At 39.1% G+C, this 14,175-nt stretch overlaps 1 protein-coding gene across 1 annotated transcript in view; it reads left to right on the forward strand.

The window, feature by feature from the left end:
* Positions 1 to 13,390, forward strand: part of LOC140908380 (uncharacterized) — a 60,287-nt gene extending 46,897 nt beyond the window's left edge. Inside the window, exons 3-4 of the mRNA XM_073335358.1 lie at positions 11,448 to 11,578; positions 13,310 to 13,390. Coding sequence (XP_073191459.1) covers positions 11,448 to 11,578; positions 13,310 to 13,390 — 212 coding nt within the window. The remainder of the gene's footprint in view (positions 1 to 11,447; positions 11,579 to 13,309) is intronic.
* The last annotated feature ends 785 nt before the right edge of the window (positions 13,391 to 14,175 follow it).

The raw sequence follows: 14,175 nt of genomic DNA on the forward strand, positions 1-14,175 counted from the left end.
TGCCTGGACCCTGGAGAAGACGCACATGTAAAGTGAGGTGGTGGCCTTCGGGGGAATAGGCGGTAGGTGGGAGGGGGGCAGTGGAGTCAGAAGAGGGCGTGGGGGCAATTTGGGATGTGCACGGCTGCAGTGGCCGGAGAAAGAGGCGACTTTCCCCAGCTCCAGGGCTGCAGCTGCTGTGGAGAGATAGCCCTCCTTCCGAGCCTCAGCTCTGTGGCTGCTGTGGACAGGGAGAGACCTCCTTCCATCCCAGCCCCAGCTCGGGGACTAATGTGGTGTGGGAAAGAGGGCACAACCATTGCATTAGAAAGGTAAGACTACTGATATTAAAATATGAATGTGTGCTTTTATTTGTAGAACAAAAAATCTTTAATTATTATTAAGGGTTTTTTTTATATAGCGCTTTTATCCAAAGTGCTTTACAATAGTTAGTTAACAGTACAAACAACATTTGGAAAGATCATTAAGTGGTCCGCCAAGACCCTCAGCGATTTTCAAGTGGTCCGCGGAAAAAAGAGTTTGAGAACCACTGACTTATACCATTAACATATGCATGAATTGCATATATTTATTTATACAGTTTAGGTATAGTAAGACTGTAGCTGATAGACAATGCTACACACACAAGTAAGTAAAAAAGTAGGAACAGTGATATACTTCAGTTCACCAGAAACAAAACCAGATGCAATAAACAATGTGTTGTCCACAGCATGAAACTTGAACTTCACAGAAGTCTCAAGCACCTGCTGCGAGATGTCTCTGATAGCCAGGCATAAAGCATGCAGGCTATGTTTTAAAAACTCACTGGCAACCTGCAGGTTGTGTGGGCATAGATAGTCAGGCTCTTTAAGGACTGAATAGTGCTCATAGACATTGTGTGCTGGTTGTTGTGAATAAAGGACTCAAAATGGTAAATATCTCTGCTTCTTTCCTGCTCATGCCCCCGAAAAATAGGGGCCAGAGTCTCCTTTCCTTGGTGTAAATTGCTGTAGCTCTCTTGAAGTGAAAGGAACTATAGCAATTTACACCACCTGCAGGTCAGCTGGGATATCTGTAGCACTAAATCCAAATGTATCCAATATATTAATTATTCCCTTTACTGTAATGTAAAAATAATAAGTTTTATTGTATACTTACATGCCATATCACCTGCACCGGTTACCGCCACATCACACAAGATAGATAAAACATGTAATGTCTGATTATCATAACATGAATCATATATTCCTATAATCACAGACAGCAATATGCAGTCCTAAAATGCAGTTGCAATTGGTCCGAGGTATAATGTCATGCTAACAAATTACAATGAAACCAAAAAAACTTGCATCAATTATTTTCACTTTCACCATTTTAATACGGTGCAAAGGAAAATGAATAGCATATGACTAACATTGTGGAACTTACATCCTTCTCTCCTATGTGGTCACATGACAAATGTGTATTGTTTTCAATTATTTCTTTTTAAAAAGTTTGCTTATTTTATAGTTTAAGGTACATGAGTCTCGTGATATATGCCATCATGTGCCAGCAATGCCCCTCTGCCATGTACATTGGTCAAACTGGACAGTCTCTATGTAAAAGAATAAATGGACACAAATCAGATGTCAAGAATTATAACATTCAAAAACCAGTCGGAGAACACTTCAATCTCTTTGGTCACTCGATTACAGACCTAAAAGTAGCAATTCTTCAACAAAAAAACTTCAAAAACAGACTCCGATGAGAGACTGCTGAATTAGAATTAATTTGCAAACTGGATACAATTAACTTAGGCTTGAATAGAGACTGGGAGTGGATGGGTCATTACACAAAGTAAAACTATTTCCCCATGTTTATTCCACCCCTGTCATCCCCCACTGTTCCTCAGACATTCTTGTCAACTGCTGGAAATGGCCCACCTTGGTTATCACTACAAAAGGTTTTCTCCCCCGCTCTCCTGCTGGTAAATATCTCACCTTAAGTGATCGCTCTCCTTACAGTGTGTATGGTAACACCCATTGTTTCATGTTCTCTATGTATATAAATCTCCCCACTGTATTTTCCACTGAATGCATCCAATGAAGTGAGCTGTAGCTCACGAAGCTTATGCTCAAATAAATTTGTTAGTCTCTAAGGTGCCACAAGTACTCCTTTTCTTTTTTCTAACATTTAGTTTCCATAATTAAGATTATCTAATGGCTGGAGAATTAAACAGTTTAAAAAAAGGCAATATTTCAGTACAATATAGAACAATTCAGCTACATGTCTCCTGTGTTATATACTTCACGCTTAATCTAGATGATGAAATCACATTTGCAGGCAAACATATTAGAATGTCATGCAAAAAAACAAAGTGAAGAGAATGTTAAGGTGGTATAGCTAAGCACACAAAACTGAGGAAATGAGAAAGGTGAAGTTGCATGTCTTTTATCTAGAAGGAGTCACAGTTTCAGGGTAAAACTGCATGTGCATCCCCTCTTCCCTGTAGTTCCCATTCAGGTCTCTGGCATCACCTGTCTTTGGGCAGGGACCCTTGTGACACTTCCTTTGGCCTGGGGTTCAGGGGTGGAGTTAAGTCTGCACAGCTCCCTGCCTTACACGGTGATATCCCCAGTGGCACAGCTCCCACTGACATCGCTGGGGCCAGGATTTCATTTCTTGAAAATGAAAATATAACCACTCTGATTTCACTCAATATGTACAGAAACTGTCTCTGTAGATTAAAAGCAAGTGTTCCTTTTTTTCAAATACATGATGAAAATACATTTCAGTGACAGAAAAGCAATTTTCCCAAATCAGTACTGTATAATATTTTAAGCTCTGCATTTAGTACTATGTGAGTTAAATTGCAGAGAATAATGGTTATATTAAAGTAAAGAGTAATAAAAGTTGGAGTCCTTGACTCTAATTTCTGACAATGAATTGTAAGTCTTTTTAAACATAAGAAGTTCTGCTTTATGATTCTCACATACACTAGATGGTAAAAGACATGCATTGTACCATTCATAGTCTTCAACACTTATTGTAGCTCAATGTTATCTCCAGGATACTTTCTTCAATCTTTCCAATGACTTGACAATGCTAACCATCATCTGTGGAATGCACGTCAGAGTTCTTGGTTACAAAGATATGGTAATGTATGAATCATTGATGGAGACACAGAAACACACTTGCAGGGACAATGATCAGAACCTTATAATGGCTTTACTAGTAAATCAATTAAAAGTCAGTCATTTGGTTTTCATACTGCACGTTTCTCCTTTGCAACACATATGAAGTGAAATTGTGGAAATACTTTTTGTGGGAGGCTAAAATCTTTTAAAATCTTGGTCTGTTGAATTGTTGTGTAATAAGGATGCATTTGAAGTAGAGCTTTTAGTATAATAGACTTAGCAAGTTACAGAACATCAGGAAAATAATAGGGTCTGAGTTTGTACAGACTTCTGCAGAAAGTTGTAACTACATTAAAAGGACAAAAGGGCTCACTGAGTGCAATCTAAAACAGAACCTATAATCTTATTCAAGAAATGCTAGATTTCTTCTAAAAAAAAATTTTGCACATAGAACAGGGAAAATGGAATTAAATGGAAGTAAACTAGAAAAATAATGAATTGTAAGTATAGAATTGAATGGGGTTAAATTTTATAAGCTATACATAGGAGAAATGTAGAAAGATTCTGAAAGGAAAGTGAAAAAGTGTACCTAGAGAAACTTACATTTGCCTCTGTCAGGAAGAAATTACGTATAGAAACAGGGTCTTAATGGACCATTATGTGACTTGTGCAGCCAACTGTCCAGGACAATGTACAAATTTTGATTGTTTGTTTATTTATTTATTTATTTTAACAGACACTTTTAGCAGCCTTTGAAAATTTGTCCAGATTGCAACTTTCCTATTTAAAGGGCAACTTTTTCAAAGGAATGCCCAATGGCATACCTACACAAAATGTGTGCATTCTATTTTGTTTGCACATATCAGCCCTTGCACATGGCAATCATGTAACTCAGTATTTTGCAAAGTGTGGAACAGATCCACTGGAGCATGGGGTATGGAGGTCTAGAGAGGAGGGTGTGGAAGATGTATCTATTAAGACAAATAGGCTTTTAGCAACAGTGATAGTGTTGAAGGGGAAAAATTGATTTGACATGGAGGCCTAGCTTTCAGAAGTTTGGGAAACACTAGTATAATTCTGTGTATGAGACCTGAGCCTGCAAACACTTAAGCACACAAATATCTTTCCTCACATAAATAGTCCTATTGACTTCAGTGGGAGTGAGGTGAAATTATATGTACGTGTGAGCACCTAGCCTTATTTTAAAATGTACCGCAAGCACCACACAATTCATACCATCAGGACCAGCAGTATTTATACCTTGCAGCAGGCTCTACAGAATAGTTAACAGCAGGCGAAACTAAAAAAATGCATTATTTAAATTACACCAGACCGACATTGTCGCAGGACAGCAAGACAGAATGCTACTGTCCCTGACTGTGAAAATGAACCTTTAGAACCTCTTCATAGCTCCAGGTTGGGCTTTTGTAACAGTCCTGGTCTCTGGCTGTTCAAATGCAACAGACAGCCACTCAACTTCACCCCTCCACTCTGGCAGCAGCCTTCCCCCTTTCTTCCCATGTATTATGCAATACACAACATGCAGCTATAACCATTAGAATGTTTTTTCAAAAGTTCTGCAGCCATTGATCATCATGCAAATCTGCATTACAGTGCAATCCCACCAGTCAGAGCTAATTTCTCAGGCCCAGTCATGGCACTCCACCATCTGCAGCTCTTCCGTCACTAGTTTCCAGAAATTTTTTTGCTCTATGTCTATCAACAAACTCTCCTCAAAGATGTACTCATCTTCCTCATTGTGGTTCCAGTTGTTATGGTACTTTCCGAAGGTCTGCAAACACAAGAGAATTGTATATCCTGTATTTGCAATGTTTGAGAGAATAGAGAAAATGAGAATAGTGCTGAGCTCTGTGGACTCCATGCGTCTGGCAGAGATGGCAGAGGTCAAACAACACCATGCAGTTTTGTGGGATGTGCCACTTTTTAAACAAAAATTATGGGATGTGGAATGTATTATGAGATAGGAAAAGTTGCAGGCTGGAAACTTGACTCCTCCCCCTCCCAAACTCTCATAAATCTGTGGAAGGATCATTACTATCTCACAAATCACTACACAAATGTCCCAAAAGGCATTTACTGGACAGCAACACATGGCATCCTGTGATAACTCCCATGATGCGCTGGACTTTACATCAGCGCAAGCACTCCTGGTGAATATACCCAGCACCCATTGCAAGCAGCCAATATGCACATACCCAAGCAGTATAAATACATCAATGACTGTATGACATTATAACTTGGGTTGACTAAAGTTTACAGTATAGTCATGGCCGGTGTCACACTGCTCCTCAAAAGTATAGTGTTTCTATAAATAAGGAAATGCTTATAAATAAATACACCTGCAAACTGAAATAACCTATTATTTCCCATTTAATCTATTCTCTTGCCTCTACAAATTGTTCCCTAGAGTATATTTTCAGTGATTTGTCTAGTTCAGTTTTAAATTACTCAAAAAAGAGGGCTTTCTTTGGGTTCCTTGGAGGATTATTCCACATCTTCACAGAATTCAATATTAAGATATTTCTGTCTAGTTATCCTAATTTTTCCATTGTTCAATTTCTAGATATACCACCTGAGGATTGCTCTAAACTGAACATTTAGATTGATGTAGCTTACACGGTTCAGGTGTAAAAAATCCACTCCACCTCCCCGAGTGACCTAGCTGTCGCAGATGTGGCTAGGTTGATTGAACAAATCTTGCATTGACTTAGCTACCAACAGTGTGTTCCTACACCTACAGAAATACTCCTTCTGTTGCTGTAGGCTGCATCTACACTATAGGGTTATACCAGGATAGTTACGGCACCGTAACTGTTTGATATAGTCCCTGTAGTGTACATATAGTCTGAGTTAACTTAAATAAATCCCCTCCCGGTTCGGTGTTCCCAGTCTTCAAACACCTGTAAATTAGTATGCTAGGCAAAGTAAATATGAAAATATTTAAGGACCTTTAAGATACAAACTGCTCTGCCAATTTTTTTTCAACATCCAATTTACTCTGTTTAGTATTCTGACACAATATAGTATAAGAACGTAAGAATGGCCATACTGGATTAGACCAATTATCCATCTATCCCAGTATCTGTCTTCTGACAATGGCAGGTGCTAGATGTTTCACAGGGAATGAATAGAACAGGATAATTATTGAGTGGTCCATATCTAGTCGTCCAGGCCAAGCTTCTGGCAATTGGAGGTTTAGCGATACCTGCAGCACATGATTGCACCTCTGACCATCTTGGCTAATAGCCATTGATGGACCTATCTTCCATGAATTAATCTAATTCTTTTTTTAACCCAATTACATTTTTGGCCTTCAGAACATCCCCTGGTAATGAATTCCAGAGGTTGACTGCGTGTTGTGTGAAGAAGTACTTCCTTCTGTTTGTTTTAAACCTGCTGCCTATCAATTCATCAGGTGAATCCTGTTTCTTGTGTCATGTGACTTTCTTATTCATATTCTCCACACTATTCATGATTTCATATCCCCCTTAGTTGTCTCTTTTCTAAGATGACCGGTCCCAGTCTTTGTAATCTCTCCATACTCCGAATCATTTTTGTTGCCCTTCTCTGTGCTTTTTTTCCAATTTTAATATATCTTTTTTTAAGATGAAGTGACCAAAGCTGCATGCACTATTCAAGTTGTGGCTCTACCATGGATTTATATAGTTGCATGATATTTTCTGTCTTATTATCTATCCCTTTCCTCATGGTTCCCAACTTTCTGTTAGTTTTTTGATGGCACATTGAACAAATGTTTTCAGAGTACTATCCACGATGGCTCCAAGATCTTTCTGGAGCAGTAACAGCTAATTTAGGCCCCATCATTTTGTATGTATACTTGGGATTATTTTTTCCAATGTTCATTACTATTCACATGCCAACGTTGAATTTCATCTGCCATTTAGTTGCCGAATCACCCAGTTTAGTGATATCCCTTTGTAATTCGTTGCAGTCAGCTCTGGACTTAACTATCTTGAGTAATCTTTTGTATTATCTGCAAGTTTTTCCACCTCACTGTTTATGCACATTTCCATATCATTTTATGAATATGTAAACTGGCACCATGCAATAACCTAATCCAGACAGATCAGATTAGACAGAGTGCAGCTCCTAACACCTGAACTAAGGATTCAATTTAGTTCATATTGAAATAAATAAGGATGTGTTTCAATATGATATAGGCTTGGACAAAAAATTCAAGCATGGTTACTTAAAGTCAGCCATTGAAATCCACATTTAGATACTTAAATAATTTACCTGATTTTTCAGAGATGATGAGCACCCGCAACTCCCACTGAAGTAAGTATACTTTTTGAAGTGGTACATCCCACAAAAAATAACATTGTTGATGAAGTGATAAGCTCTGAAATGTTTGTACAGCCAGAAATTAAATATCTGTAAGTATCAGAGAAATTGAGGAAACAACCTAGATAGCTATTCTTTCATACTACCTCCTTTTGCTAACTCTGGCTATAGGTTTTCAGCGGTCATCAAGATATGTGAAATACAGAACTTTTTTCATGATCCTTGACAGGCTTTCATGAAGGGCTGCTGATCATGGGCTTTCAAGAACTTCTCTCAACTCCTGACATGCTGAGTAAAAGCAGAGTAACTGCCACAAACATATCCAAGTAAAAATAAAACACACACTTATTTTGTATTAGTCTGGGAAATTATCTACTAAGTTTCACAAAAAGAAAAGGAGTACTTGTGGCACCTTAGAGACTAACAAATTTATTTGAGCATAAGCTCAAATTTCAATGGAAATGCATCCAATGAAGTGAGCTGTAGCTCATGAAAGCTTATGCTCAAATAAATTTGTTAGTCTCTAACGTGCCACAAGTCCTCCTTTTCTTTTTGCGAATACAGACTAACACGGTTGCTACTCTGAAACCTGTTACTAAGTTTCAGAAATTATTATAAAGATTAATATTATTGAAAACTAGCAAAATCCACACTGATCAGCAAGAAACGAATGCTGTTGAACCTCTGGGGGTGGGAAAATTGAACCACCCGTGAAACTGTAAATATTATTATATTATTTTTGTGGCTATAGTGTGTAAAGACCTGAAAATGTTTGTTTCTTCATATGGGCATTTATAAATGTATATAGCCCAGGTCGCCCACCTCTCAGGTGACTTGTCTAACCACAAGGTTTTAGGGTATTCTAGGGTGGGCTCTCTCAATCTCTCCTGTTCAAACTGTTCTGTTTTGTATAAAATACATACATGGTAATTGGACCAGAGAGAGAGTGAAAATGACTCTATTGCCCAGTGTTTGGCATGCTCTCCTGGGAGACCCAGGTTCCTGTCCCTGCTCCAATAACTATTTAAGTATGTCATATAAATTGGAAGAGTTTGAACATGAGAGATCGAGAGAGCCCCTAGCCCAAATTATCCTATAGCCCACTGGTTAGGGTATTTACCTGCAATGGAGGTTCAAATTCCTAGTCCACATCAGGCAGAGTAGGGATTTGAACTCAGGTCTCCCACATCTTGAGTGAATGCTCTATAACTAGATATAAAAGGGGCACCTCATCATCATCATCATTTTTACATGAGAAAAGACTACGCAGGATTAGTGCCTAACTGCAGGAGAGGGCTCACAGCTGTGAATCCCAAGTGGTGGGACACACTTCCTGTTAGGCACATAAGTCCCTTTGAGTGGTGGAGCAAAGATCAAACCCCTCGCCTCAGCATCTCCTATTGGCTTACCAGCTTTTTTGAATCTTTTTCTTAGGCACCTACCTCTCCTCATGATTGTATATGGATTCTGGATGCCTAACTCAGGACTCTGGATTCCAATAGACAGCAAGGTACATAAGAGGTGGGCATTCAAACATCGAGCCTGTCCCTTTTGCGCACCTGGCTTGAAGTGATTTGCCCAAGGTCACACAATACATCAGTAGCAGAACCAGAAATAGAACCGAGGTTTCCTGACTCCCAGTTCAATGCCCAATCCACAAGGCAACACCACCTGTTTTTGCTCAGTTTGCTTCAAATGTTCATTTCCAGTCTTAGATCAAATCTAACAATTTCTATAGCAACAGCAGGTTTTAAAAAGGGGGAGGTGGAATCAGACTGCTGTCACTCCATAATACAACAAATCTATGAAAAGGGGTGGGCGGAATGGGGATTCTGTCATTACATGTTATATGTCAGCAAATCTATTCAAAGCTTGGACCTTACAAGCCTGTGGGATGAGGAGGGGAAACTCAAGGAATGGGGAATGAAACAAACAAACACATTCCCTTTTTTTTTAAAAAGGTTTAAAATAATGGAACATCCACAAGACTAGAAAGAATCTCATTAGATATACAAATGCTTATGCCAAGATGTTTATTTTTCTTCGAGCTTCCGATCATAATCATTGTCCAATACTATAGCTACATTAACATTTGCTGGAGGACTCATGTAGCTTGAGATGATCCAATATCTGTTTCTTGCTGTAGTAGATAATAGGGTCAAGAGGAAGGGATGTTTTAAACACGCCACAGTTGATGTGTCATGCCGAGATAAAACACCAGAGGGTACGTTGGGCATTTCTTGGGTACTTGCTAGCAAAAGACTAGTTGATTGATTTACTGTCTGCCTATATTAATTTACAAGGGGTCATTTTAGTGAGTGACATAAAATAATATGAAAGTCAAAAATCAGTATGACAAGGTAAAAGTATTTTGAGGCAACCAGGGACTTTATGGACACAGAGAGAGTCATAAATAGACATAGCATACAAGAAGATTCAGTAACAATATCATTCAAGACATTTAAAATTGACTAAGAAATATATGTATTGATAAAACATGCATTTCTTCTGCTCTCTTTTTAGTTGCCCTTACAGTCTGAAACTAAAGCAGGTGAAAAAAGAAAATCAAACATAAGTTAGGATTTCTTTTTAAGTATCCTGTTGCAGAAACCAAGGAAAGAAAGGACAGTTTAACTCAAAGGAAAATAAGAATGTCAGTATAAACAATAAAAAATTAACAGTTTTAAAGCAGATGAGATCACAGTTAGAGATGTCAGCACGGGAGGCAAGTGTGGCTTAGTAGATAGACCATTGGTCTGGGACTTGGGAGATTTGATTTCTATTCCCACCTTTGCTACTGGTTCTCTGTGTGATCTTGGGCCAGTTACTTCCCATATCTGTCTCCGGTTCCCCACCTGTACTGTGGGGATATTTACACTCCTATGCAAGTTATTTCCACATCTGTGGATGAAAGAAGTGTTACTATTCTATTAACAGACTTTTCTCACACAGTGCCATTTCCTCAGCCATGAGGCAGGAAAATCTACCTTGGTGCTAAATGACTGATGGATTAAAACTATATTAAAACTGCCAACAGAACAGCAAAACAACCCAATAACTAACTAAACTAATTATGACAACAAAATTACTTCAGAGATGTAGTATTTTTTAAAGGAGGAATCATAACATAGAGCAGAATTCCACCTCGCAGCCTGGGGTAGTGAGAAGGAACTGAGTGATGGCTGGGCCTGCCCTCCCTCATATGCCTTTGGGTGGAGAAGGGGCATGTACAGCCCCTGCAACAGACATTGCAAACCAAAAACTTCTCAACCTACATGCATGAGGCCCACATACATCAGAAGTGAGGCTATCCAGACAATCTTTAAAGAAAAACAAGCTCAATTAAGTTCACAACCAGGGACAAATTTACAACGGGTGTAAGTGGGTGCAAACTCTATTGAGTTCAACAAATTTGTATCAGCTTGCAGTCAAGAATTTGCCTTCATGAGTGTAACAGAGAACAAATACACATATACTTTTAAAAGTTTCATGTCCAGTACTCAGGCTTAGTGAAAGACTGAGAAATTCTAGCTGAAGAAAAGCTGCCACCTGCACCCCACAAATTATTGAGTATCCTAGACTGAACCAAAACTCATGGAAAACACATTGCATATCTTTAATTGTCTTTTATATTAAGGCAGTGGGCACCACTGGGCAGGCAGAAGGTAGCTTAATTTTTTAACCCACGCAATTGTAGGCTCCGAAGCACAGGGAGTGTCGAACTTTGTTCTAAGCAAAGTAAATGAAGAAAGACTTTTGAAGCAGTATTGGCATGATTTGAAGTGAGGTGAACACCTATAGATAAAGTGAGACATGACAGATTATGACAAATCCACACAAATCAGCACAAGAGTTGTAACTGATCTAACAAACAAAAGACAGCCTCAAAATTTTAGAACTTTAAGGGTATCACTCATTAAGGATCAATAAATGGCATAGCTGACAAGTTTTATTAAGAGTTTTGTGTTACATGTTATGCAAATTAGTATTTATATACTTTATAATTTATTTGCATATGATCATAAGTTTCAGCTTATAATGAATACACCCTGCTGCAAGCAGTGGATGGGGCAGGATGTGGAACTGCACTAAACTTGGCAGCTATGGCTGGCAAAGATGTGAGGGAATCTGACGTGACTGCTAGGCCATTTGAACAGGTAAGTGCCGGAAGGTATCTGGATTGTGTAGATGGATGGATGGTGGACAGCACTGGGATTTCTGGAGGGAGGAAGGTAGATGAGTGAGTGCTGGAGGGTATCTGGAATTCCTGATATGTTCCTGGGGGCGGAGAGGTGATGGATTAGGTGGGTGCTGGACAGCTGGGGGGAAGCCGAGGGCTGGGTGTGGGTGCCTGTGGGAATCTGGCTGCTAGAGGGACATTTGTTGGTGGGAAGAAGCTGGGGGCTGAAGGGGTTTTCTGGAAGAACTACAAGGGCTGCCTGGGGGAGCTTGGGTTGGTGGGTGTCTTGTCTGGGAGGAAGCTGGGAGATCCTGGCATCAGTGCTGGACCCCTACCTCTGTTCTTGTGGCTGCTGCTCTTGCTTACCCCTCTTCTTCACTACTCCTTCTCCACTATGATCCAGAAGGGGGAGACGTGAGGGAAACAGAGGCCATGATTGCAGCCATTCCCGCAGTTCAACGGAATGCCTTGCAACGCAGCTGGTTTCCAGGAATGCAGTCCGAGCTGCCAAATGCATGTGTGTCTCATGAGATATGCAATGGAGAGCTGTGTGAGTAATTGAGACTTCGGTTCATTCGTAAACCTGAAAATTAATAACTAAAAAAAGTTTCAGGTCAACCCAAAACTTTTTTTTTTAATTTTGGCAAATCAAAAAAGTCAGAAAATATTATTTGGACTAAAAAAAAACCTTGTTTTTGATTCAAGGCTTTTTAAAAATTGTAAAAATAAAATTGAAGGATTTTGTGAAAAGAAAAGTCATTCTTAATTTAAAAAAATAAAGATTTCATTTTAAAATGATGAAATAAAATGTTGACTTTTTAAAAAATTTGGGGTAAGTTTTGACATGAACAATTTTGTGAAATTGACAAGAATTCACAAACCATTTTGGTGTAGTAAAATCTGCATGTTTTGCCAAAAAAGCTTTCAATAGAATTTTTTTCCCCAGCATTACTGTAATAGTTAATGGCAATTTTGTTGTTTGTTGCAAAGAGTTCATTCTTTGGATGTGGCCTTTTACTGTTCAACAATTGTCTACACCTGTTGTAATTTTGACAATTGTGAGTTTGTTATACATGATTGCCCTGTGTGTAGATTTGTTATGAACCTATTTGGTGTTTTAGAGAACTGTTCACAGTTTGTGTCCCTTACAATATTTTCTATTCAGAATTTGATATTTGATCTATGTGATTGGCCATTTACGTGAAGGTAGGAGCCCTTTCAGGATATACTTAGGAGGTAAGCAAACTTAAGAACCTTTTGGAAATTTAACATTTTATCCTGTCCCCATCTGCACAAGAAGGAACATTAAATTTGTCTACGTATGTGGACCCTAAATTGAAAAATTACTGGGTTCTCTCTTAAGAGAGAAAGAGAAACAAGATTTGTTATCTGTTCAGAATCTTTACATTACATTTCCTCCCACTGAATTCCCACCAAATAAATGTGTATATGTATAGCAAGGATGGGTTAACATTTCTGGCACAAATAATTAATGCACGACCATCCTCATTCCCAAATGAACATGCTTATTTGCTCACAATATTTGCAGTATTAAAATCTCCTTGCCAAATGGGACATTTTTCCCCACAGGGAACACTTTCACAATAGTTAATGGAAAAAAATAAATTAAATGTTGGGTAGTTTCATTTTTTTTGGAAATATTAGGCACATCTATACAGTTCAGTTTAACAATTTCCCAATTTTTCAGACTCCTAGGGCTTTTTATCATGATACAGCATTTGTTCCAGTAAGGAAAAGACTAGAATCAACAGGTACATACTTGACATGAAAATTTGTTGAGCGGAAATACAAAAAGCATTACATAAAACAAACAGATAGTACAGGAGACAATGAAATGAGAAAAGGGAACATCCTTTCATTTTCAATCCTGGAGATTAGAGATAAAATACCAGGCACATTAAATGTTCAAAGTAATTTCTCGCTCTCTCAACAAATGATTTATATTACTAAATCTCAGGGGCATGGTCTGAGATTGAATGCATTTAGTATATTACAAGTACAACCTCCTTCATTCCCCCCACAAGAAAGCTAGGAGTATTTAGAGATAAGATAAGACAAACATTCACCATCTTGACCTAGGACAGCAGAGCCAACCCCTGCCCATTTACTACCATTCCTGATAAGCCCTACCACAGTGACTACAAGAGCCCTCTGACACCATTTCCCAGCATGCTTGGAGTCAGTTCTGGGGACAGAATGGACCAGAAACAGGCCATAAGGATGCTTCTGCGTGGGGTGATCTAGCAAGCAGCTTCCTGGACTAACGATGCTCCCTCCGCGCCTCAATGGGAGGGCACAGCCTGACTCAGCGGCAATAGGACTAGTTTTTGTTTCAGTTTTGAGCTTTGAGTCTGGGAGCTGAGGGAAACAGAATGACTCAGGGAGTCTCTGCTTAACTCCCCTTCCCCACGAAGGGAGCCTTTGAATTTCTGTGGGACACAGTGCATGGGTCAGGCACTTTCAGCACTGGCTACCAAGAGCCAGCCAAGACCCCCACAGGATTCCAGATCAGGAAGCCATGAGAAGTCCTTGCCCCACCCAGGGGAGAAAGCA

Source organism: Lepidochelys kempii, chromosome 3 (genome assembly GCF_965140265.1).
Source record: "Lepidochelys kempii isolate rLepKem1 chromosome 3, rLepKem1.hap2, whole genome shotgun sequence".
In the NCBI taxonomy this organism is placed as follows: Eukaryota; Metazoa; Chordata; order Testudines; family Cheloniidae; genus Lepidochelys; species Lepidochelys kempii.